Source organism: Lithobates pipiens, unplaced genomic scaffold, assembly GCF_037356315.1.
Source record: "Lithobates pipiens isolate NorthernLeopardFrog02 unplaced genomic scaffold, aLitPip1_a1.2 Scaffold_23, whole genome shotgun sequence".
NCBI classification, from domain to species: domain Eukaryota; kingdom Metazoa; phylum Chordata; class Amphibia; order Anura; family Ranidae; genus Lithobates; species Lithobates pipiens.
In genome coordinates, this window is record NW_027507785.1 from 83,261,764 (window position 1) to 83,288,488 (window position 26,725).

The window sequence follows — 26,725 nt, forward strand, 5'->3', positions numbered from 1 at the left end:
TTGTTCTGTAAACTTTGAGGATAAATTACTCAATAGTGTGTGCAGCTACAGAGGTGAATGCTTGTTCTTAAAGCTTGTTTACTCCTGGTAAAGAATATTTAAATGTTTGAAATGTCCCATAGGCTGGCCTCATTTACACTTTAACGCAAACACTTCATAAGGAAAATTTGATCTCCTTTCGAAAAAGGCTCATTCACAAAGCTGAAACAAGGATACAGGTCTGGGGTCCTGAATTCAATTGCTTTAAACTTTTTGCCGCTTGACACAAGCGACTAGCATTTCCAGATGGCAGTGACCAGTAACAGTCTACATGTGCCATCAAATTGACCTATTTGGGAAAGCAGGTAATGGGCCAGTCAGCAGCAATCAAGCGTCGGACACCCTCACCAATTAGTGTTGATATTTGTCTTTTTAGTAACAAAGCTGCTAGACAGCATAGCTCACAAATGAGAAAAGCAGGCTCCAGTGGCTTTATGGGAGACTATAGTAAGGTAATTTGAACCTCTGCTCAGTGTTTCTGATTATTATCACTATAGTGTTAATTTAGCACCACTACATCATAAAGGTAGAATGTAAAGACAGGGTATAGAGATCCTGAGTTATGCCCAGAGTTCTACTTTCAGCTTGGCTCTTGCAGTATAGACACACATACACAGTTACCCCTGTGCTTTTGCTATGAATGGTAGCCATTGCATGGACTTCTCTTAACAATATCCACTTGAAAATGTACATTTCCAGTTGCCATCAAAACTTGTTACTGGCTGCTGTGCCTGGTTCTCACCTGATCACTGCATTTGGCTGCTGAATAGGGGTAGACCTAAGCTCTGCATGGTCACTGTGCATCTAATAAGGAGGCAAAGCACAAAATGGAAAATCCTTTGCCAAATCTATTTTCAATACACCCTCGGGGTGATTTACAGGGCCATTATAAACTTGTTTCCTGGAACCTGACTAAGGTTTGCTGCTTAGCACTTGCATTAAAACAGAATGGGCTGGGGTCAGCTCATTTGTCTTCAAGGCCGCAGACTACCCACAATCCCTCCATCCCTGTATCAGGTCCACGATCTCCCGTATTGCAAAAAGACAAATCACCCACTTAGGCTTGCCAGTGTTTTGTTCATGAATGATAATCAGTGCATATAATAGGCTCCCTTCCACCTCAGATATTCAGTGATGCACAAGTAAGCAGTAAGGAATGATTTTATTATCACCTTGGCTAAAATGCAACCAAGCCACTAGAAAGATTGTAAAAGAAACCACAGCACAGGAAGCAGAGAACAGTAGCTAGGAAACCAAGCATAAATGTGTTCACATTGCAATAAGGCAATCATGTATAATATATTTTGTGTGGCAATAGACTGTTACTTTAAATATATACAGCCAAAAGATTTCAGAGTAGATGAAGGGTTAGAACCCCTTTTTTAACTATCTGTGTCCCAACGGGACATTTCTCTTCATTGTCTACCCTGTAGACACAACAGAAAGTTAAAACTCTCCAAACAAAAGGCTTTGGCTTTAGATACAGCTAAAATAGAAACCGTTATGATGAATACGGTATTTAATACATAATAAAGAATTCTCAGAGCATTAGGGACTTTCTAAAGAGGGAACGCAACCAGTTTCAGTAAGGTGGTCGCCAACGGTACGTTTGGGCACAGCCATTTAGAGGGAGGATGAAACCTTGGACACAGCCATTTAGGGGAAGGGAAGAAATCAAAGCCTTACCTCACCCCCTTGTAATGTGTAAATTTTAGATTGAGCTTCTGAGCTCTGTAAATATTTGGCTTTTTATAACAGGAGGTAAAGAAAAACAGGGAAAATGTAAAAAAAAAAAAAAAAGCCTAAACTTCTGCCTGCTGCCAAAAAAGACAACAATATGTTTATATTCAATATTTCATATTTACCTGTCTAAAAAGAAACAAAAAGATAAATCAATTGTGTTTTTTAGTATTGATTATAATAACAAAATATGTATAAAGCACCTATATGTTCTGTTTAAACAATATACTTCCAAGGAGAAAAACTGGCTAGAGAGAGGTTAAAACTTGGATGATCAAACATTTAATATATAAAAAGAATTCTCAGAGCATGATGGGTTTTCCAAAGCAAGAAAGCAACCAGCAGCGGTCTTCATTCAGTAAGGTGAAAGTTTTAAACATTTTCTTAGAATATTCAAATTATTCGGTGGCCATGAACAGTCTCATTTTAGATACAGAACGGATTGCTTAAAACACAGCCTAAAAGATACCTGCGACTATTCAAACATACAGAAGACTAGAAAGAACATGCAACTGCGGTAAAATCATAGTTGCATAAACGATCGCAGAAGGATTTGCTGACCTTTCATAGCCACTAGGGGAAGTACCTCTATAACTGGGCATGAAATACGATCATGATAAATTCAGGATAATCATAAGAAAAGGATGTTTAGATAAACTTCACAATGCTGATTTATTAAACAGGCACTGAAAAACGCGTATATTTTAATACATATTTTATCTCCTTCTTTTACCATGATCTCATCGGACATAATCTGCCTTCCTCTCTGTTTTTTTTTTTTTTTTTACATTTTTTTGTATAGATATGAAATATTTACTCTAATAAAGCATCCTTTGATTTTCACTTCAAAGCCTACAAAATGTTACAAGGTCTAATGTATATTTTATTTAGGACTGAAGCCAACAAGTTGATTAAATATTCTATGTACTTTTATTTCTTTCAGTGCAGAATTCAAGAGCCCATCTTTATGGCTCCCGATGCACAGGAGCCGAGCCATAAACCTACAATCGCTCAGAAGATTTCTCAATAATTACAGGTTTTTACTGTCGTCTTGGGCTTCAGATGGCACTTGCCTTCTTAATGGAATACAACTAGAAGCAAAATAAATTTTGAAAGTGTATTAATCAGTCAGTTTAAATTACAGAAAATGAAACTCGCTACAATTTTCTGTGTTTCTTAGAACTGAGCTCAAACCTAGTGGTCCTCATTCATCAAACGACTTGTGTTCCTTGCAGAAAACCGATCTTATTTTTTTATTTTAGGGTAGATTAGAAACAATGTTGAAGGGAACATATAAAAATAGACAGATGGGGTTCCTTTTGGCTGCGAGGCTCTAGCTATAGGAACCGGCTACCCATACTTTTCAATTTCTCCCCTGGTATGCACCCCTCTATAGATAGACCCAAGAGGAGGCTTATATCGTTGCTTGCGGTTATTCGCACGTTGTTGCTCCCATTTCACTCCTGGTCAGTTATTTGTCTTGATATTTTTGTGGCATTGCTACTATGTCTGCTGTTTTGTCTTTTATTGGAAAAATTTTCTTTTGAACTAAAAATTACGTTTAAAAAAATATACAGATGGAAACTACCATTGCCGAACTCTATAAACTATAATGGTTTTTGGTCAATTACATTTTGTTTCCTGAGGACTAATGATCTGTATCCTCTGCATGGCTGAAATCATCCCTCAAAATGGCTGCCCGCACACTGTCGATGAAATTTAAAGGTGTGTATTTCTATTTGGTTGAAGTTTGATTTATTATGAGATTTGCTTGTCATTTTGCGAATCTCATATTCCTTAGAAAGCATGAAATCTGCCTTTAAATGAAGCTGTGTGTCATCGCAATTTAACTGCACTCACCAAAAGTTGTTCCGGCTTCCGGCCTGCTGACGGACGACACAATGACAAATCCAAAACCTTCATTTTCGCCACGCTGAATTTCCACATCATAAGGCTGAACCACAGTGCTGACTAAGCCGCTCCCTCCACCTCCACCGCTGCCGATTCCACTGGTGGAGCCACTGCCAGAGCTAACAGTGTTTAGTGAGTTTTGGCTGCCCTGGGGAGTGCGTTTCTCCTCTGTCAGAGATGCCGGCTGGTTACTACTATGATGGGAAGATGCTGGTGAGGCAGGGACTTCATTTTCTGATTTGAGCACTGGAAGTCAAAATAGTGATACATTTTTGAATATTACTGTGGCACATGATTTTGGAAAAGTAATGGTTAGGACAAGACAACACCAAGAGACTTTGCAAAGTGCACAGTCTATTTGCCTTTAGTAAATCAACCCCAAAGTACAGTTGCACTCTACAAGAGCAGTTGCTCCAGAGCTTAGTAAATGAGCAAACGTTCTACTGACTTCCACCATCCAATCATGTGCAAGTAAACATGCTTTTTTTTTTTTAAAGGAGAAGTATGGGTTTGTTTTTTTTCCCCTAATCATACTTACCTAGGTGGATTGGTACGATGCTGCATCTGTCCTCTGGTGTCTCTGCATTGAGAACCGAACCACCGAATACCGATTCTCTCAGTCCCCTGAGATGAGAGCTGCTGACTGTTAGTCAATCAGCGTCAATCAGCAGCTCTCCTGCTCTGTTCCTCCATGCTCACTGGAGCGCTGAGCTGTGGAGGGGTGGGGAGCCGCTGAGAGGCTGAGACTGCCATCAGTCCAGGCACCTGGCGGATCCATACTTTCGAAGTCGGGATGACGCGGTGCCTGGACTGAACATGGTGACGCCAGCAGAGAGTGGACTTCAGACCACTCTCTGCTGAAAATGGGTCACAGGAGAGCAAACTGAATTGCACTCCTGTGACCCATAGGAGAAGCCCAGCCAAACAAGCCCAAGCTGGACTTCTCCTTTAGTTGTCCTTGCATGTGTATGGGTATGCTTTGCAAAGTGAAGCTTTACCTCATTTATTAAGCTCTGAAGCAACTACAAAAAGTCTATTTGTCTTTAGTAAATCAACCTGTTTATATCATCGTTAAATAGCCTATTCTATATTTATAAATTTAAGCATGAACAAAACATGTAAAATGCATCCCATATCTATCACTGTGAACCTGCAAATAAATGAAAAAACTTTCAAAAAGTTCTATTGAAACACCTGCAGGTTGTCTTTGAAGACTAAAGGCAAATAGGCTGTGCAATTTGCAACTGAACTCTCCATGTTCAGTTCCTCCAGAGCTTAGTAAATTAGGTAAAGTTTTACTTCACAAAGAATATCCAATCAAGCGCAAGAAAAATGAAAACAATAAGTGCACTTTCACATTGGGCGTTGGGGGCAATGGGGGTAAAGCGCACTACTTTTATCGGAGCTTTACTGTAGTTTTAGCAGCGTTTTTCCCTTTAAACCCCCGCTAGTGGCTGAAAAAAAGGATTAAAAGTGCCCGCAAAGCGCGGCTCCTAAAGCGCCTCAAAGAGGCTGCCTGCGGGACTTATTTTGACGTCCTGCCAGCGTACTGCTCCAGTGTGAAAGCCCTTAGGCTTTCACACTGGAGTGACAGGAGAGGCGCTTTGCAGGTGAAACTTTTAGCGTTATAGCGCCTGTAAAGCACCTAAGTGTGAAAGGGGTCTAAGCATTTTTTCCTAGCACATGATTGTGTGATGGAAGTCAGCAGAGCTTCTTCTCATTTACTAAGCTCTGGAGCAACTGTATTTGCAGAGTGCAACTACACATTGCAAAGGGCACAGCCTATTTGCCTTTAGTAAATCAACCCCTTTGTCTTTGAGTTTTCTGGTCTGCTATTGGTTCAATTTGGTCATCACCTGTGACAATGATATATCTTGCTTATATACATTATCTTTTCAGCAATAAAGATCTGGATGCTTAGTGCACGCATAGATCTGCTGCATGTTGAAAAACCCTCACAGAGTTCAGCAGTTGTTCATTTTTCTAAAGAGAAAATGACACAGAGTATGTACAGAACACAGGCTAAGACCAGCCACAGATGATCGTTCTTGCCAGGCGCTTATCGAATGAAAATTTTCCAACATTGTTATTCAAGATTGAGTGCTCTCAAGCAGGCAGAGCCATAGATGGATCGGAATTTGTCAGGTTCAGCAGGTTTAGTCAAGTGAAAATGCTGCAAGCAGGTCCCAGTGGTGTGACAATCTACAGCAGGGGATTGTTAACTCTTTTACAAATACAGAGCCCTACTTGAATGCCCAACTGGTCGCCATAACCCCTTCGCCATACTGTCAAAAGTGTGTATGTCAGCCGGTCCGACAGGTGCAGGATGTTTGGCCGCCTTCTGTCGGACAAGCATACTGGAAAACCAGCAGCCATCCAGCTTCTGATCAGCACTCTCAGCCAATGGGAGGGCGCATATCGGAGTCTTCTGGTGGGGGGGGGGGGGGGGGGGTCCGCATGTCAGAACACAACAGCTCAGTGGGAGGAGATCACTGTAGATCTCCTGAAGATAGAGAGAAGATTCTGGACAGCCACACTCCAAAATAAATGTTTCCTTTTATTCAAAAAACAGGATCACAAAATACAGGCCACAGCAGGGCGGACAGAAGGACTGACACGTTTCACACTACAAACAGTGCTTACTCATAGTAAGCACTGTTTGTAGTGTGAAGAGCGTCAACTCTTCTGTCCGCTCTGCTGTGGCCTGTATTTTGTGATCCTGTCTTTTTTAATAAAAGGCAAAATTTCTTTTGGAGTGCGGCTGTCCAGAACTTACCTTCATTGACAACCACATATCAAACAGATCATTATATGAGATATATTGGCAACTAAAGATATAAGCAAGTCTCAAATTTTGAATCAAAGCTAAATATGCCGCAACCTTCCCATATGCCAATTGATCTTGTCCAGCCTCACTAGCTAATCAGAGGGCCCAAAAGAGGTAGTCTATACCAGTGGTTCTCAACCCTTTTCTCAAGTACCCCCAGCAGGCCATGTTTTGGGAATTTTTCTTAGATAAAATAGCGGTCCAAAATACCAAGCCATTGACTCTGATTTAAAGCACTTGTGCAAGATAAAGGAAAACCTGCAAACATGACCTGTTGTGGGTACTTTAGGACAGGGTTGAGAACCACTGGTCTATACCATGGTTTCAAGATCGGTGTATACCTTCAGCTGCCTATATTTATCTGGATATGGATTTTCTTTACCGAAAGATTGCTTCACAGTATGCATAGTTTGAAACTGGTTTTATTTTAAAGTCAATTTTCCCTTCTTACACACTGGACCCTTCCGATAGTATGTAAGAATATGGTATGAGGGTGGACCATAATCATATTATCTACCTACCTGGATAAACGACTTTACGCCTTATGGTTAAATTGACATGGCCTTGTTTAGCTGCTTGCTGCATAAGCTGTACTACAAGTTGATGGGATTTCCCAACTACAGCTGTGCCATCCACGCAGATCAATTCATCGCCTGATCTCAACCGACCGTCTGCATCAGCTGATCCTAGAGGCACGATATGACCTATGAAAATCTGCCGGGAGAAAACACAAGATGAAATGCAAAAAAAAAAATTTAAAATTACCAGGGCAAATCATGCACTTTTGATTTTTATAAAAAGCAACTTTAAAGAGGAAGTAAACTCTCCCACTCTGATGCTGCTTTCATTTAGTCCATAATATTAATTATCAAACTATAGCCACTGTAATCCAGCCCAAATCGCATATTAATTACTGTTTAAAGAAAACTAAAAAACTTGTTTCCAGGGGTTAGGCAGCGTCATCTTAAGTATTGTTTTCTGAGTGTATTTCCGCCCTTACATTGAGCACTTCCTGTACTGTTAACCAAGCCTCCTTCTCAATCCAACATTTCTATGGCAACCCTGCTTCCCTGCTCATAGCTGACTTGTTTTATTTCATAGCATTTACTTGTGCTGATTGTCTAATGTTTGCCTTTGTCAGTTGTATCAGCTTCAACTAATAAGACTACAGCAATGGCCAGGTTTACACTGCATTGATCTCACATGGTCACATGGTGTGTAGGAGGAAGCTCTGAATGATTCTGCAGCCTCCTGAGATTTCAGTGGTGTGCCGTAGGAAGTCCTGATAACAGACAAGCACATAGAGAGTGTGCCGTAAATCAGGGGAGAGCTGGGCATGCTCAGTGACGCAATTCTAAAGAACAAAATAGATTACAACAATACTAAGCAAGTAAGGCAATATCTACAAGCAGTGTTCATTAGGGGTTTTTTTTATGCTGATTTACATAGGACAAAGTTGTGGGGGAGAGTTTACAACCACTTTAATGTAACGGTCTGTAAAAATAAAATGACAAATAAAAAGCTCCTGTAAGCCTAGGTTCACATTGATGCGATTTGGAATACAAATTGATGTCAAATGATGTCATCAAATTGGATTCCCAAAAGTAGCTTCTGTAAGACTTTTGCCGTTTTCGGGTGCGATTTCAATAGATATCTGTGCTGAAACCCGCACAGATGTCTCGCACAGAAATCTTTTTGAATCTCACTGTCAGTGTGAACCTAGGCTAAAAGCGAAAACAGACTATTCTTATCAGTCTTGGTGCCAGTTCATGGAATCAAGAATCTTATCTGATGCCTTCACCCGCTCCCCACTGCACTCTATAGACAGAACACTGTAGTGACCTCCTAAGGGCCGACGGGAGGAACCACTAAGCGCAGTGGGGGATGCAGCCATCCGATGCACCTGGACGTGTGTCAGATATGAAGGTTTCTTTCGTGTGGCTTTGCTCAGCAGCATAGTAAAGATTCTTTGGTTTGGTGCAGATATAATTTAATGTTTATTTCCCTAACAGTGATTATAGCTATTTGTAGATAATTGTCCTACTACATACAGAAATAAGGCTTCCAGAACATAATACCGTACTTAATTAATACCTTTATTTATATTACAAAGATCATAATCATACCTCTAGGTAAACCATTTTTAAAAGTCTACAGTTTCAAAGCCTTATATATTCACATGCTGTACAATCCTAGTCTGAACCATCAGAATGGGAAGAATTTATAAACATTCAGCTTATTTTTAAGGCCCCTTTCACATCTTGCGATTTGGGATGGCAGAGTCGCCACAATTTTGCCCCCCATTGCAAATCGTACTGCAATGCTGGCAAAATGCAGCATGCCTGTTTATGTGCCATTCATTTTTAATGGCATCAAAATGTGGTGCAATTTTGTAGAAATTGTCATGCGATTTATCACACAGGCAATGGCGGCAAACTGCGGGACGCAAAGCCTGTCATCCAAAAAGGAGCAGGAGCTTCTTTTGGGCAACAAGCCGCGTGAAATGCGGGTTGCCGCATGACAATTGCAGCAAAACCACACCGCATCTTGGTGTCATTAAACATTAATGGCACACAAACAACAACATGCTGTGGTTTCCCAGTGCGATTTGGAATCGTGGGCAGAGCCATGGAGATTCCGCATGCAATCCCAAATCGCTAGATGTGAACGGGAGCCTAAAGCATCCTTCAACTCAGCAAGGCTGCCTTCACACCTGGGCGTTTTAAATCACATGACTCTGCCCGCGATTTCACTCTGCTAAAATGACAAATCGCACAACCTAAATTTCAGATGTCATTCATTTTAATGGCACCTAGAAAAGTGGTGCGGCTCAGCCACGGTTGTTGCCCGATAAATCATGCTGCAATCGCGGCAAACCACACAAAGAATGTCACCCGAAAGAAGCTCAGTTTTTAAGTGACAAGCTTCACGCAATGCGGTTTTCCATGATTGTAGCTCGAATTATCACGTGACAATCGCAGCAGAACCACACCTTGTTTTTAGGCGGCATTAAAATGAATGGCTTCTGCAATTTGCATTGTCCGATCTGTCATTTTAGCAGAGCATTTTAAAATCACGATTCTGCCCACAATTCAAAATGCACAGGTGTGAATGCAGCCTCAGGGAGTCCTGAATATTAATTTTATTGGGAATGTTGGCTGTATGTTAGGTTTAAACAAGATCATAAACAGAATGAAGATTTTAAACAATAACTCTATATGATAGAATTAGATCATAGCAAACACCCAGCACATTTCTTAAAGCGGTAGTAAATCGCATCCAAAAATAATAAATTGGGTCCTGGGCAGTTTAAGTAATAATGTGCTAGTAAGCATTGCATACTACCACATTATGACAGAGTGGCATGCTGTTACTACTGAAAATGCTTCCATCTTCACCCGATCATCTTTCTGAGTTTGAGGGCTTAAGATATTTGATTAGCCCTTTTAGCACAAAATCACATCTTGTTTGTTTCAAGGTCTAAGACGCGCATGCCCGTCGCTGGAGGACCACTCACGCTGTGATTGGATACAGTGGGAGCCAATCAGCGGGTCCGGCAGGCCCGATGTTCACCGTCACCTGACAATTGCCCCCGAGAGAGGCAGAAAGGCATACTGCTTATGTAAACAAAGCAGATTGCCTTTCTGTCAGAGGGGAAGATGGAGATCCTGTGTTTCTGCTAAGCAGACACACGTATCTCTGTCTCTTTACCCAATCAAAGCACCCCCACAGTTAGAAAGCACTCCCAGAGAAAACACTTAACCATTTGATCGCCCCTGATGTTAACCCCTTCCCTGCCAGTGCCATTAGTACAGTGACAGTACATATTTTTAGCACCGATCACTGTATTGGTGTCACTACTCCCCAAAAAGTGTCACTTAGGCCCCTTTCACACTGGGGCGGTTTTCAGGCACTACAGCGCTAAAAATAGCGACTGTATAGCACCTGAAAAAACCGGCCCCCTTCCACTCCAGTGTGAAAGCCAGAGGGCTTTCACACTGGAGCTGTGCGCTAGCAGGGCAGTGAAAAAAGTCCTGCTAGCCGCAACTTTGGGGTGGTGTATTCCTACCCATTGAAATCAATGGGGCAGCGCGGCTATACTGCCGGCAAAGCGCCGCTGCAGCGGTGCTTTGCGGGCAGTTTTAACCCTTTTTGGGCCGCTAGCGGGGGTTGAAACCACCCCCCTATCGGCCGCAGACCGCAGCTAAAACTACGGTTACCGCCGACGCCCGCACCGCCCCAGTGTGAAAGGGGCCTTAGTGTCAGATTTGTCTGCCGCAATGTTGCAGTCCTGCTAAAAGAAAACGCTGACCGCCATAATTACTATTAAAAAAGAAAAAAATCCATAAATCTATCACATAGTTTGTTTATGCAATAACTGTTTTGTGCAAAGCAATCAATAAACGCTTATTGGGATTTTTTTTTACCAAAAATATGTAGCAGAATACATATTGGCCTAAATTGATGAAGAAATTAGATTTTTTACATTTTTTGGGGGGTATGTTTTATAGCAGAAAGTAAAAAATTGTGTTTTTTTTCAAAATTGTCAGTATTTATTTGTTTATATCGAATAAAAAATAAAAACCTCAGAGGTGATCAAATACCACCAAAAGAATGCTCTGCTTGTAGGGGGAAAAAAAGGATATTGATTTCATTTGGATACAGTTACAGTTGTCAGTTAAAATAACGCAGTGCAGTATCGCAAAAAATGGCCTGGTCATGAAGGGGGGTAAACCTTCTGGAGCTGAAGTGGTTAAACACCATCCACGCATTTCTGATGACAGAATAGAAATGCACTGGACTGCATCTGATGTGAACCAGCCCATAAACAAGATTTTACAATTTTACAAACTAGGCACTGAACAAAGATTGTAAAAATAACAAAATACGATGACATTATTTGTAATAACCCGTTCTTTGTATTTATATCTCCAAAATGTTAATTGTTTCTTTGAAAATGTATATTTTTCATCATGTTTAATTTCATATTACCTGGAGGTTAGACAGTTCTGGTCATTTCTGAGCACCCACATTGGCAATAGTCCCCCAATACCTCCCAAGCCTAATTATTACTCAATCATAGAATGCAGTGTTAGTATCTGGCACTGTATTAGCAAACACTGTGGCATGTAGGTCTACTTTAATGGTGTGTACTATACAGACACACTTGTTTTGTGGTCGCTTCGGAGACGATTAATCTATATTGTGTGCAGCACAACAGTTCACAACATGGATTATCCCAATAGAAACCCACAGCACGTCCACACAAACACAATGCGATTGCCAGTCACCAGAGAGCACAAATCCTAAGTGTTGTCAACGGTGGTAAGAAGACCATGCACGTTGTACATCACCATCTGTTGTCAGCATTTACTTACTGGCTCCCCAGGTTCATTCCCTCCAAGAATTCTGAAGCCAAAGCCGGTTTCCTTCCTCCACAAGAAGATATCATGCTCCTGAAAATCTGGAACTTGGGAAACCGTAAAGGGAAGAGAAAAGAAAAAAAAAAAAAAGAAGAAAAGAATCACAGTGTTACTTTACATGCAAAAAAACAAAGCCAAAAAAAGACCGATACATGGAAATTGGCATTAATTATTCATTATGTTGAGCTGCCAGGAAGCAATCTGTGTGTGAGATGTACTGGGAAGAGATGTGAGCTGCTGCACATGAGACCAAGATAAAGAGCTTGAAGCTTAAGGAGAACCTGTCTCCTTGGCATACACTCAGCCATCTTGTGCGCCAGGCCAGAAACAAGAGTGCCCTCTAGTTCCCAACCTATCACATACAAAAAGAAGAAATAAAACAAAACAATAAACAAAAAAATATACCCCTATGTTATCCATATTTTGTCATGCAACATTTGGCTCAGTAATGAATCAAAACGTATACCAAGACTCCATCACAGGATGGTACTGTGGGGGTCTTAAAGATGGAGCTCATTAAGTAGTCCTGTGGCCATATGGAGAGTTGAATATATATGCTCAACAAGCAATAACTAAGCTTTAAACTTAAAGGTCCTCTGACCTCCGTAGCTGCAGAAAAGGAGCAATTAATCCTCAAAGTTCACAAAAGAAGCACTTAATGTGGTTGGAAAGGCACAAGGTTTTATACCTTCATGCAATCCCCCATACTAACCTGAGTCCCACCTTGATCTAGGGATGTCCACAAGAGCCTTGCTTCTCCAGGAACTCGCACTCCTGATTGGCTTTTGGCAGAAGCAAGAGCCATCAGCTCCCGCTGCTATCACAGCCAGTGAGCCAATCAGGAGACAGAGGGGGCGGGGCCGAGCCTTGGCTCCGCGTGTGAATGGACACCAAGGATGGACTCAGGGGTGTTCGCAGCTCCACATGCTCGAGCCTGCCAGGAAGCTTACACTGCGCATCGCTTATCATAGGCAGTGAGACATTTCCCGATCTCTGCAGTCACAGATCGGGAAACGTCTCACTGCCTGTGATTAGCGCAGAGCAGTGTAAGCTTCCTGGTGGATTCAGGCATGTGGAGCTGCAAACATGCCTGTGCCCATCCTTAATGGATACACACACAGCCGCGGGTTGGGAGTGCACCTGCTTGGGCACCCCCACAACAATGCTTTAATATCATTTTTAAGTTGTTCAAGCAGGTCTCAGCAATTTAATCTCTCCCCCTCATCCTGTATACTCTACGTTTACATTATAGAATAACAGGCTGCCAAGTCAGAGGGAATAGAAAAAACTGAACTCCTGAAAAATGTACTTTCTGCTGTGAAATTTGAGGATGAATTGCTTCACAGTGTCTGCATCTACAAAGGGCTGTGAGGGCTTGTTTTAATAGCTAAGTATGAGATTCATTAACAAAAATATACTCAAATAGGTGGATTCAGCATCGCTCCGATGCTTCAGCTGTCCCCCCCGCCAGCTCTAAGACAGAGAACTGAGCGATCAAACACCCAGATCACTCAGCTCTCGGTCTTCAGCCTGCAGAGAGCTGGAGACCGTCAGCCACCGACACTCTGCTCTGCACCTCCGGCACGCACTGGAGCACTGGGATGTGAAGGGGGCGGGAGCAGCTGGCTCAGTCTCTCAGTGTCTCACTAAGAGGTCCAGGCATCTGGGTGGATCTTGACCACATATTTTCAGAGCCTGCCCCGGCTATGTGACTCCAGCCGACACTGGGCTTTAGCTGGGCTGAAAACGGGTCACAGGAGTGCAGAACAAACTGAACTCCTGTGAACCAAAGGAGATGTTCAGCCAAAAAAGCTTGGGCTATATGTCTCCTTTAAAGCTTATTTCTGACTTATTAACAATATTGAAATATTTATGTGTTTGCAGTCTGGCCATAGTTTTTCTTTAAAGTCCTTCCTTTTGTAACAGAAAATCTAGATATCTTAACTAAAGTCCTGTTGGGAGATAAAATGCGCCCCTGTTTAGACTGTAGAAATATCTAATGTGTATGCAAGGCATAGACAGAATATGGCTTAAGGCAACTGCCCAAGCTACTTCACCCTGACCCGACTTCTCGCTCCAACCAAGGAAAAGCTTCTGTGAGCTGAATTCAACCTTCACAAGGATGCATACTTTCAATTCACTCAGGGCTATAGATTCACAAAGACATTAGAAATTCTGTCTAATACCTTAGAGATATGGCTATTTCTTAATGAGCTGAGCGACAAAATGGCTGCAGGGTAAACAGTTACGATTGACTAATAGTCTACAAAACGGCTTCCTCAGCTAGATCTAGATTAGATTCAACTTTGACAGTCACTTTTTTTTCCTATAACGGCTGTCTTAAAACTCCATGACAAGGGAATACCAGTGACAGTATACGGAACACATGTCATTCTTACATGTAATTGGCATACATAAGTAGTCATTAAATGGAAATGAAAACGGAAAGCTTGTGGATACAGGAGCTTTGTAGAGTAATTCATTTTAAATTATAATCTGCTACTTTCAGAAGAGGACTGGAGACCTTTGGCCTTGGCAGCAAAAGCACAACCAAGTGGCCTTTTCATGTTGGGAACAGAACGTGTACCCCATAAAGTATGCTGCGGTGTTGCATTGGCTGGTGAGCATAACAGAAGCTGGATGTCCCTAAAGAATGTTGCTTTTTACATCTTCCAGCACCAGCTTTCCTTTGTGGCTTCCAGCATTTTGTTGCAAAGCATCTTAGAGCTGTAGAAGAAGTTTCTACTTGAAGTCTTCTATCTACTAGGTGCTACAAATGCATTCTGAATGGGGAACAGCTAAATAATTCCAAACATACACTATATTGTCAAAAGTATTGGTACACATGCCGTCACACACAAACTTTAATGGCATCCCAGTCTTAGTCCGTAGGGTTGAATATTGAGTTGGCCCACCCTTTGCAGCTATAACAGCTTCAACTCTTCTGGGAAGGCTGTCCACAAGGTTTAGGAGTGTGTCTATGGGAATGTTTGACCATTCTTCCAGAAGCACATTTGTGAGGTCAGGCACTGATGAGTAGGCCCGGCTTGCAGTCTCTGCTTTAATTCATCTCAAAGGTGTTCTATCAGGTTGAGGTCAGGACTGTGCAGGCCAGTCAAGTTCCTCCAACCCTAACTCGCTCATCCATGTTTTTATGAACCTTGTTTTGTGCACTGGTGCGCAGTCATGTTGGAACAGGAAGGGGCCATCCCCAAACTGTTCTCACAAAGTTGGGAGCATGAAATTGTTCAAAATGTTTTGGTATGCTGACGCCTTAAGAGTTCCCTTCACTGGAACTAAGGGGCCAAGCCCAACCCCTGAAAAACAACCCCCAGCCCATAATCCCCACTCCCCCAAAGCTGAGCAAGTTTGGGGTGTAGGACCTTGACTGGCCTGCACAGAGTCCTAACCTCAACCCGACAGAACACCTTTGGGATGAATTAGAGCGGAGACTGCAAGCAAGGCCTTCTCGTCCAACACCTCATTTTCAATTTTGGATTGGCCCATTTGCAACTATAACAGCTTCAACTCTTCTGGGAAGGCTGTCCGCAAGGTTTAGGAGTGTGTCTATGGGAATGTTTGACCGTTCTTCCAGAAGCACATTTGTGAGGTCAGGCACTGATGTTGGACGAGAAGGCCTGGCTCACAGTCTACACTTTAATTCATCCCAAAGGTGTTCTATTGGGTTGAGGTGAAATTAAATCTTAAGGAGTTGGCATACCAAGACATTTTGGACAATATCATGCTCCCAACTTTGTGAGAACAGTTTGGGGATGGCCCCTTCCTGTTCCAACATGAATGCACACTAGTTGAAGCTGTTATAATTGCAAAGGATGGGCCAACTCAATATTGAACCCTATGGACCAAGACTGGGATGCCATTAAAGTTAATGTGCATGTAAAGGCAGGTGTCCCAATACTTTTCACAATATTATGTATGTCACTGAGTGAGAGTATCACTTTGATCAACGTCTCAATGGTGAAGTATCTCTATGCATTGTCAACAGCGCAACATATCTTTCTGGTACTGCTCCACTGGACAAATGGTATGATTAGAAAGTCATCTCTTTCTCAAAAACCTTCTGAATAATGAAGTGTACCGTCCAATTGCAACTCGGCATTGTAAGTCATGTACTGTATTATCTCTACCACCTGTTCAGGTGGTGAGAACCAGTGGCACAGCAACACTCATAAAAGAAGAAACAAATGCTGTTAAGTCCATGGCTCTGGTGAGAGGCAACCTAGGCAGGAGACAGGGGTCTGGTGGATGTCGAGGGGTCCCAGCTACAACTCTTATGCTTCTGAAGTAAACCAAAGGGACAGGACAATAGTCAAAACTGTTTAGCTGTCTGTGAAATCACAAAGGAGGATGTACTTGTAGACTGTTGGTGTCTGATTGGGAAGGGCCATGCCAATCAGAGGGATGGGAGGCCAAAGCTGCTACCTTGCCCCATTTTGCCTTAATGCTTATCTAACTCACCCAGTTTGAACCCTGATTCAAGAATGCTTATTCCCCCCCCCCCCTTATTGTACAAATAGAAGCATCATCGTGGCATATTTATCAGATAAATATCTTCATAGCCACAGGTTTGGTATATTATGATGTTCATTTTTGTGCATATTGGATATTATTAATATAGAGGAACATCATGGGGGTCAGAGGGTCCATAATTTCCATTGACAGTCCAGAAACATTAAGCTATCCATATGGTAGTATGCACACGAGAGACATGTTGACAAGAGTGGTTGAAGAGTATTACAACTCACAAGGAGGCATATCCTCTAACTAAGGCCCTTATGATACAGCAATGTGCGGCTGGTATTTCCCCAACAGCAGAAGTGCCATAGTAGGTTACTTCTCCCTTAGCAGATGGTCATCTCATTGACCCTCACTGTGTTCCCAGAAAACTGTTTTTGTTATCCTTATTATTGATTTCAATAGTGGTCTGTACATGACAATACCAGTAAGTAAGTTAAGTAGGAAAGGTAATATGAGGACCATTACGGAAAGAAAAAAAAATCAATATAATTAAGGGAAGATACTTTTTGTGGTCAGGCCATTGACTTGTGAGAAAGAGCTAGAAGTACAGATGCCAGCGTCAAATATTGGGAAACACCTCATTTTAAGTGTCTAACAGAAAATTATGTCACTCATAGCAACCAGTAGAATTCTTGTCTCCATGAGCTAAAGTCAACTTAAAGTGGGGTACCCCCTAAAAAAAAAAAATTAAAAGTCAGCAGCTACAAATACTGCAGCTGCTGGCTTTTAATAATCGGACACTTACCTGTCCCGGGTTCCAGCGATGCGGGGGAACGAAGCCCCCCCCTCGCTCCCCGCTCCGCTCGCGGCGCCGTCATGCATACTGTGGGCACCCGGCTGTGGCTTCACAGCCGGGCACCCACTGCGCATGCGCGAGCGGCGCAGGGCGCCGTGATACGCCGTACAGTCACCTGGGACACGTGACAGGTCCCAGGTGAATGTGCGGCGCGAGGGGAAGTGATGTCACCAGCCCGGGCAATGAAGAAGGCAGACTACGAGGGACCCCCTAGCAACCGGTATTTAGAGGTGAGTAAAAATTTTTTTTTTTGCCAATTATTTTTTTTTGATTTTTTTTAAGATTTTTAAGTAGTTTTATTTTTTGGGGGGCAACTCCACTTTAAAAAAAAAAAAAAAAATCAGAAATGTTATTGGTCATTATGGGAAACTTTTGACTCTTAATTGTGAGGCCCTGGTAGTCTGTAGTCGGGCCAAGGGAATTGAAAAACTGCATAAAGTTTATTAAAATTTGGGGCCAAAATACATTTTTCATCATTTGTTTTTTTTAAAGGCAGACTGGTGTGTATTTTTTTCAAAAAGTACTTCTTTTAAATTATTAATATTGGAAATTCATTTTAAAAAGTGAGCCTCAACCTGTTGGCTACACCATAGTCACGGGAATATATTTCATATGTGGATTTGTAGGTGTGATTTCTGTATGTTTGAGAGTACAGTCAGCACCCTGGCTGGAGAGTGTCATGAAAAGATCAATTCTAGCATAAATTACATTTTGATAAATCATTTTTTTTCTTGCTCGCCTATAAAGTCCCGCTGTACCGGGGGGTACTTGTGTCTCTCCTTTGAGGGTCCTTATAGAATCAATTATAGCATAAGGTAGCTGGAGAGTGTATTATCAATAGCCCAAGGCTGTGGTCCCAAAAAGCAGGAAAGCATGACTGCTGTACTACACCATAGGCAGGTAAGCACAGCATGTATATGTAGTGAGCAAACAAGGTACCGTATATACTCGAGTATAAGCCGAGATTTTCAGCCTCTTTTTTGAGGCTGAAAGTGCCCCCCTCGGCTTATACTCGAGTCATCGCTGTCTGCCCGCTCGATCAGCGTGTCGAGCAGACAGACAGCGGCCATTCTATTCAAAAGCCGCGCCTCCGGCGCCGCCTTCGCCTGTGATAGGCGGAACACTGAATTTCCCAGCAGCCTGTGTTCCGCCTATCACGGACATCGTATCATCCTCGTACTACGGACGAGGATGATACGACGTCTGTGATAGGCGGAACACAGGCTGCTGGGAAATTCAGTGTTCCGCCTATCACAGGCGAAGGCGGCGGCGCAGCTTTTGAACTTTACAATGGCCGCCGACGAAGAGGGCACGGGACGGCACGGCACGGGACGGGACGGGACGGGGGCAAGGCAAGGCAAGGCAAGGCAAGGCAAGGCAAGGCACGACACGGGACGGATGCAAGGCGGCAAGGCACGGGACGGAGGCAAGGAGGCAAGGCACGGGACGGAGGCTCGGGACAAAGGTAGGCTGGACACACACACACACACACACACACACACACACACACACATGGATGGAGACACACACAGGGATGGATGGATGGATGGATGGAGACACACACACACAGGGATGGATGGAGACACACACACACAGGGATGGATGGATGGATGGATGGAGACACACACACACAGGGATGGATGGATGGATGGACACACACACACACAGGGATGGATGGACGGACACACAGGGATGGATGGACGGACACACAGGGATGGACGGACACACAGGGATGGACGGACACACAGGGATGGACGGACACACACACAGGGATGGACAGGCATGTCTCACCCTCGGCTTATACACGAGTCAATAAGTTTGCCAGTTTTTTTGGGGGTAAATTGGGGGCCTCGGCTTATATTCGGGTCGGCCTATACTCGAGTATATACGGTATTTAGATAATTATAAGTTAAACATTGAAATAATGTATTTAACAATATGAACAAACCTCGATTTGACTATTTGCAAAAAGTTGATCAAATATAAACTTTAAAACAATTATAGAATATTCTATAGCTTTAAAGGTAAAGTGAACAGAAATAAAAAGGTAACTAAACCCAGGACTCTGCATTCACTATATCTGGTCTCCCACAGTACACAGAACATGGAAACGCAATAATTTAAGTAAATTTAAACTGCTAAATACCTTTTCTCATCAGCAGTATATAGCAGTCTTGTGACTTTTATCAGTACTTGGTTAAAGCTTGCAGGAGGAGTTTTCATACTGCCATGAGCTGTCCTATCAGGATTCAGGACCCCTGACCCTCTGTCTGGACAGTGCCGATTGGCCCCTGTGCTGATCACATGTACTCTCCCAAGAAAAGAAAAAAACTTTCTATCAATACACACCAAACTGAGCATGTGCAGCCTGACTCCATGGACTCTGTCGTATCTGGATCTGTTTTGGAGTCAGTGGAAGCATAGGAGGATCTGTGCATACAGGATCAAACAGCCTTTTTACACAATGCAGAGGATTAACCCCTTAGGTTCCACAGTAAGTATAACAAGCATGCTTTACTGCATATATAGTATAGAATGATTTTACTGTTGTGTGTTTAGTAACACTTTAAGTTGGAAGCACCCAGAAAGTAGTGAAAACAAACCCAAGTTCTAAAATCATCATTACTCAGCTATGCTTCAAAAAACCGAGAGGCTATTAGCGTTTGCACTTTTTGTTTAGAATATTAATGAGTTATACGTGCTTAGTTAACACAACTTGTGTATTGGGCAATTTTTTTTGCATACAAAGAGACAGTGATAAATACATTTGAAGTCTATGTTGACTAAAGAATATTGAATTTGGATCATGAGCCAATCAATGTCCAATAAACGAGCTCCATCTAATGGATGCTCTTTGGCAGATAGTAGAATCTATTTTGGAAACTACGGCTCTTGGTGAAAATACAAGGTAAAAGAAAGCCAAGGCAAAGTCACCAAAGTGCGTCTCCTCAAAGGAAGGAAGGAAAAGAATTTTAACAGGAAGTCTCAAACAACTTACAATTTAAAATTAGGATTTAAGTTGTGCTTCATCCAGCTCAAATGTGTTTCTATTTGGTAAACCCCATGTACTATATCTGACTGATAACACATTCAGCCAAGAATCCACCTCTTTGTATTGTTTTTCGTGAACCTTGCTGCCCTGATGTTGCTCCACAGAATTGCCATACAATAACTCTGCTCTACACACGGCAGTCATTGCCAAACTGCCAGCCAATCAAAAAAATTTTTTGAAATAGAACTGCCCTCTCTGGCCGATTTTTATAATTACCGTACTCACTATTGAGGTATATGCTTTGTTTATATTTCATGTCAGAGGTTTACAACTGCTTTAACCACTCCTGGACCGCACAGGTACTTGTACGTGATTTTGTGTACTGGGTCTAATTGGACACAGCGGGAGTCAATCAGCGGGTCCGGTGGACCCGATGTTTGCCAGTGACTTGTGATCGTTCGGAGAAGAGGCAGAATGGCGGTCTGTCTATGTAAACAAGGCAGACCGCCGTTCTGTGAAAGGGGAAGATGGAGATCTTGTCTTCACCCACTCAAAGACCCCTTCCCACTGTTAGAAAGCACATTAACCCTTTGATCGCCCTGAAATGATGAAGAAATTAGATTGTTTACATTTTTTTATTGAGTATGTTTTATAGCATAAAGTAAAAAAAAATTTTTTTTCAAAACGATCTGTCTTTTTTTTTATTTATAGCGCAAAAAAAAAACCGCAGAGGTGATCAAATACCACCAAAAGAAAGCTCTATTTGTGGGAAAAAAGGACATCAATTTTATTTGGGTACAAGGTTGCGCGACTGCACAATTTTCAGTTAAACTAACGCAGTGCCATATTGTAAAAAATGGCCTGGTCATGAAGGGGAGTAAACCTTCCAGGGCTGAAGAGGTTAAATACGATATTTCATTTAAAGCTATTTTGCTCTGGGTGTCAAAGTCCTCATTCCGCTGCCAGAAATAATGCTGTATACTGTATGTAGTTCAGGCTACATACAGTTAATACAGTACAGCGCGTCTAGAAAGCGCACCGGTTAGTGCTGTAATTACTAATTAAAGGGACTTTATTTGTAGAGTTAAGCTTTAAAAGATTGATAAATTGAGGATATCAGAGGTGAAGTGTACTCCAGCCAAAACTTTTTTTTTTCGTTTTGACATAGGAGTTAGAACCTTTTTCATGTTTTTTTTATTACTGTCTACATCACCATTAGAAAGGATTCATCTCATTTCCTACCCAATCGACCCCATAGAAAGTTGAAAAAAAATCTATACATTGGGAAACAGCAATACAAACAGCTCATAGGAAAAAATAAAATAAAATTCTATATTAAAAAAATAAAAAATAAATAAAAAAAAATGCTTTTGGTGCGTCTGTGTCGCCATTGCAGAGCTCCTCCTTGCTTCTTATACCACACAGGACATAAGAAGGCATCTTCTCAAATGGGTCACAGCAATGCAAATATTAAACATCATTTTACACGGTACACTTGCTAATGGATTTATTTGCTTTAAGATTAATATTCCTAATGGTTTTTGGACCATATTTTTAGCACCGATAAAGCAGACACAGATTCCTAAAGCTTGTTGGATTTGCTTTACTTATAAACAGCAATTACTAGCATTCCCCTGCAGTTGAGTGTGAAGTCTTTTCAGTAGCACATTGTAAAATAACCAATGTCTGCAGCCGTGGCAGCCAGTCAATATGGGGCACACGAGCGCCGCCACCCTATTCTACAGGGGGGGCGTCGGACGCATGGATTCCAATAGGGTTTTTTTTTTTTTCAAGCACATGATTAGAGCCAGAGGCTTTAATAGGCTTCAAAAAAGGGTGAGCAAATAAATGAATATTCGCTATTGTCACACTGATTCTCCTCCCGGTCAATAGGGAAGCGGGTCACAAGACCCGTTTTCCGGTAGGCCGAAAGGAGAAGCGTTCCAATTGGCCTAGGAGGAGGAGGGGAGACACTGAGATGCAGAGGAGGGGAAGCAAGGGGAAGCCACCCTGCGCTATATATGGGGTAAGTGCCAGGATAGGAACCGTCCGACTGAACGGTGGTGGGCGGGTAGGAGAGGCGGATCACTGTGGTGACTGTGGGTGCACTATTTCACTATTTTCTGCCCCCCTCAGAAGAAATATACCACCAGCCAGCACTGGTCTGAAGTCACAAACGGTGCTCATACATGATGTTATTGAAGGCTGTGAAATGTGCCAAATACAAACCAACTACAAACAGTTTTTAATCTTAATATACAAAGGGAGCAATGGAACTGGTAAAATCTTGTATGGTGAAGTTACCCCAATATCACACATAAATCAGATTTCAATACTTTATTTCTTGAACTATAAGTTGAAAGAAAAGTTGAGTGATGACCCATATATAAAACCTGTATTAGCTAAAAAAAAAAAAAAAAAAAAAAAATTATTGTTATCCATCAAGCTTTATTGCAACTAGTGCAAACTCACAAAGCCAAACTCACTTCCACAACCTTGGCACCCCAGATGTTTTGTAACTACATTTCCCATGATGCTCATGCACTCTACAGAGTATGATGAGCATCATGGGAAATGTAGTTCCAAAACATCTGGGGTGCCAAGGTTCGCCATCACTGCCCTAGGAAGTAGGAAAAGGTCTGGTGGTGAGCTATGTGGCATAGTTAAGCCTGGTACACACAATAACATTACCAGAAGAATGATCGTCCATTTTTTGAAAAAAAAAATTTGCAGGCTAGTTTTCATATCGAAAACAAAGAGGTTACAAAAATTCACTAACAACAGAATAAAAATTCAGAAGTGATGTAATGTGTTGTAGTTTATTCGTATTGTATATTTAGACGAATACTTTACTGATTAAACAAAATTCGTACGATCTGGGATCGTATGAGGAAAGTTAAATGTTTGTCCCTTTGGATAATTTCAGGCGAAAGCTTTGTACCAACGATCGGATCGAAATCTGTATTTTTGGTACGATTCTCGTACAGGGCTTTAGGTTTTGTGACTTTGCACTAGTTGCAATAAAGCTTGATTGATATCAGAAAAAAAACTGTGGAAGTGCAGCCTGTTTGGTTTTGTGTTTGGAGAAGGAATAATCTACCTGTGGTCACTGGATGAATTGTTAGGCCCCCGTTTACACCTGAGCGATTTTCAGCTTGTAAAACGCTCAGCTCTGAAGCTCCAAAACATCCAACAAGCAAAATCCCATTAATTTCAACGGCCCCTGTTCACATATGGGCATTCTGTCACCTGAAGCAAAATGCCTGAAGCTCAAAAAAGTACATGAGCTTCTTTTTGGCCGATTACAAGCATTTTTGGCCCCATAAACTTCAATAGAAACGGCTGACTTGAGCAGAAAAATGCTCATAAAACACTTGCAAAATGGTCAAATAGCAACTCTTCACTCCTAATTTCCACTCCCTCTCCTCCCCCTAGTGCTTTCTATTCTATTAGCTAAACAAAAACGTCTAAAGCTGTTAAAAGCTTGTAATACGCATCTAAAAAAAAAAAAAAAAAAAAAAAACACCCAAAAAACACCAGTAAATCGATACGCTCGGGTGTGACTGGAACATTAAACACCACAGTCATAACTTTATTTTTTTACTATAAACGACTATTACTTCAACATGCTAATGAAATGTTTAAATAATTTTTTTACGTTTTCACTACATACCTTCATTTAATGAAACCTAGTGACCTTATTGCTGGGTCTCTGCACCGCTCTATGCAATGCAAGCAGATAATGAATAGTGGGAGGGGCATGGACAGGAAATAGATAGATGATGCTGGATGTCCACCAGCCAATAAAAGACAGGCTCTATCTGAATTGTTTCAGTACGTAGTATGAAATCAGCATGCGTTAAATCAAAGTAATCAATTTCACCGCAGGAGAGGAGCCGCTACAACTGCGCAAGACTAAAGGCTAGGCTGGAGTTCAGCTTTAAAATTAAAAAGCTAAAATTTTTCACTTGAAGGCAGCTGGTCAATAATGCAATTAATGGAGTTTTTCTTGCTCTCCAAGCTATTTAGGCTAATTGGGTGGCAATTTACCTTAATTAAGATTAAATACCCATAAAATCTAAGCAAAACATCAATAACTATCCAATGTGCTTTATTCACGCATTGAGATCTTTCCACACTAATCGAAAAAAATCTTAGCTGTCATAGTTCACTATTTACTGAGAGACAAAATATACGGAACATTCTTGTATTTCCCCATTATTGAATTAAAAAGAACAGAATTTGGTTGTGAGCTTTTTGGCAGTTGGCAGATTTACGGAAGCAAAGAATGGAGTTTGGTCATGTTTCAGCAACTGCCATTTCTCTAACTGGGCTCCTCCAGCCAGCTATACTGACAGTTTCTGGGAATATGTAAAATACTGAATAAGTGCCTCAAATGAAATCTGCTATATCCAAATTCCTCAACCGGAACCCCGTTAGGGGGTTGAGATGAGATTTTCAAAGAGATTTTCTTGGCTCAGGCCTAAGAAGTCATGCCATGTTAAAGAAGTATCGGGCACATACTTACATAATTAGTCAGGTTGAAAAACTCCATATATATATATATATATATATATATACACAATCCCATAGTTTTTGCAGAGGAAGGCAAAAAAAACAAAAAAAAAACAGTAAAGCATGATCCAATTTGCTCCAACGGGAGGCAATTGGATATTCCCTGGATCAACTACCCCTGGTGTTATTACCTACAAATGGTAAAATCCAGTTATGTTCTGCACGTTTAGGTAGGTATCCAGCTCTTTTATAAAACAATATACAGTGGAACCTTGGATTACGAGCATAATCCATTCCAGGAGAATGCTTGTAATCCAAAGCACTCACATATCAAGCGAGTTTCCCCATAGAAGTCATTGGAAACAAAGATAATTTGTTCTGCATTGACTTCTATTGCATGCAATACCGCATGTGGCCAGAGGTGGGGGGGGGGGCGCCAGAGAGCCTTGGAAATACTCAGGGACAGCTCGGCTGCACAGTGGTGTAGTGGTTAGCACTTTCACCTAGCAGCAATAGGGTTGCTGGTTCAAATCCCGACCACGACACTACCTGCCTGGAGTTTGCATGTTCTCCCTGTGCTTGCGTGTGTTTCCTCTGGGTACTCCGGTTTCCTCTCACACTCCAAAGACATGCTGGTAGGTTAATTAGACCCTGTCCAAAAGAATTGGCCATAATATGTATATGTGTTTGTCAATGTTGTAAGTGTGTCGGGACTCTACAGGTTAAAGGACCGCATAAATAGCTGCAGATGGACACCGGTGGCAAGAAAAGCGTCCTGAGGCGATTCAGTTCGTATAGGCAGCGCTATACAAGTCATTCATTCATTCATTCAACTCGGAAAGGCTCGGAAACACTCGGGAATTGAGTATTCCGAGTATTTCTGATTGAGTCCGAATATTTCTGAACCGCTCCTCTGGCCAAATGCAGTACTGCACACTCCATTACCTTGAATTCTGCTTGTTTTGTGAGAAAAAAAACTGCAAGCTGAGTGACAATTAAAAAAAAAAAAAAAAAAAAAAAGTTGCTTATCTTTCAAAATGCTCATTAACCGCGTTACTCGTTAACCAAGGTTACACTGTACTGAGCTGACCAGACCTAGTTCCTGAGGGGGTCTATTCCACATTTTCACAGCTCTTACTGTGAAGAAGCCTTTCCATATGTAGAAGTTACATTTCTTTTCCTCTAGGCATATTCAGCTAATCTTTCCTCTTAGCTGAGCTTCTCCATGGCCATGGCCCTTTCAGTTTGGTTGCCCATCTCTGCATTTTCCCCAGTTCTCCAATTTTGTGAAGAGGTGCCCAAAACCGAAGCACCTGACTGTGATAAGGTGCTAATAAAGCTAGTTCACACCGTGAACTATAATTATATATATATATATATATATATATATATATTTTTTTTTTTTTTTTTTTATTTTTTTTTTATTAGCGCATGTTGCGTATTTTGAATATGTGGTGACTCACGTTCTTAATACATTTCCATGTCTCATGTGTTGTTCACATTGGCCAATGAAAATCAAGCTGCAGCATAGCATACAGATGTGAACAGGCCATTAAATGCATATGCATTTAGGGCATTTCTGATGTGCACCTCAAGTTTTAAAAAGGGAGGTAGCCAACAGAGCAAAAGTTTAGGCTCCGTACAGACATTCCTATTTTAGGCCTCATTCACACCAAATGTGCCTAAAAATTAATGGGAAAAAAGGCTTGCTCACACCATGTGCAGAGATGTCAGTCTTTCTCTATGTGCTCTGTTCATAACACAAAGTTGATGTCACATGAGTTTCAGTTTATTTTTTTCCACACAGAAAACTGCATATACGCTCACCAGCCACTTTATTAGGTACACCTGTTCAATTGCTAATTAGCCAATCACATGGTAGCAACTCAATGCATTTAGGCATCTAGACCTTGTGAAGACGACTTGCTGAAGTTCAAACCGAG

General features: G+C 41.7%; 1 protein-coding gene across 11 annotated transcripts in view; it reads right to left on the reverse strand.

The window, feature by feature from the left end:
* Positions 1-26,725, reverse strand: part of MAGI1 (membrane associated guanylate kinase, WW and PDZ domain containing 1) — a 708,238-nt gene that overhangs the window by 36,028 nt on the left and 645,485 nt on the right. For 10 of the 11 annotated variants that reach the window (XM_077451962.1, XM_077451961.1, XM_077451956.1 and 7 more), the window contains 3 exons: positions 11,896-11,987; positions 7,039-7,231; positions 3,640-3,936 (listed from right to left, as the gene is read on the reverse strand). In XM_077451962.1, the coding sequence (XP_077308088.1) occupies positions 3,640-3,936; positions 7,039-7,231; positions 11,896-11,987 (582 nt within the window). The remainder of the gene's footprint in view (positions 1-3,639; positions 3,937-7,038; positions 7,232-11,895; positions 11,988-26,725) is intronic. The other variant, XM_077451959.1, reaches the window with a different exon arrangement.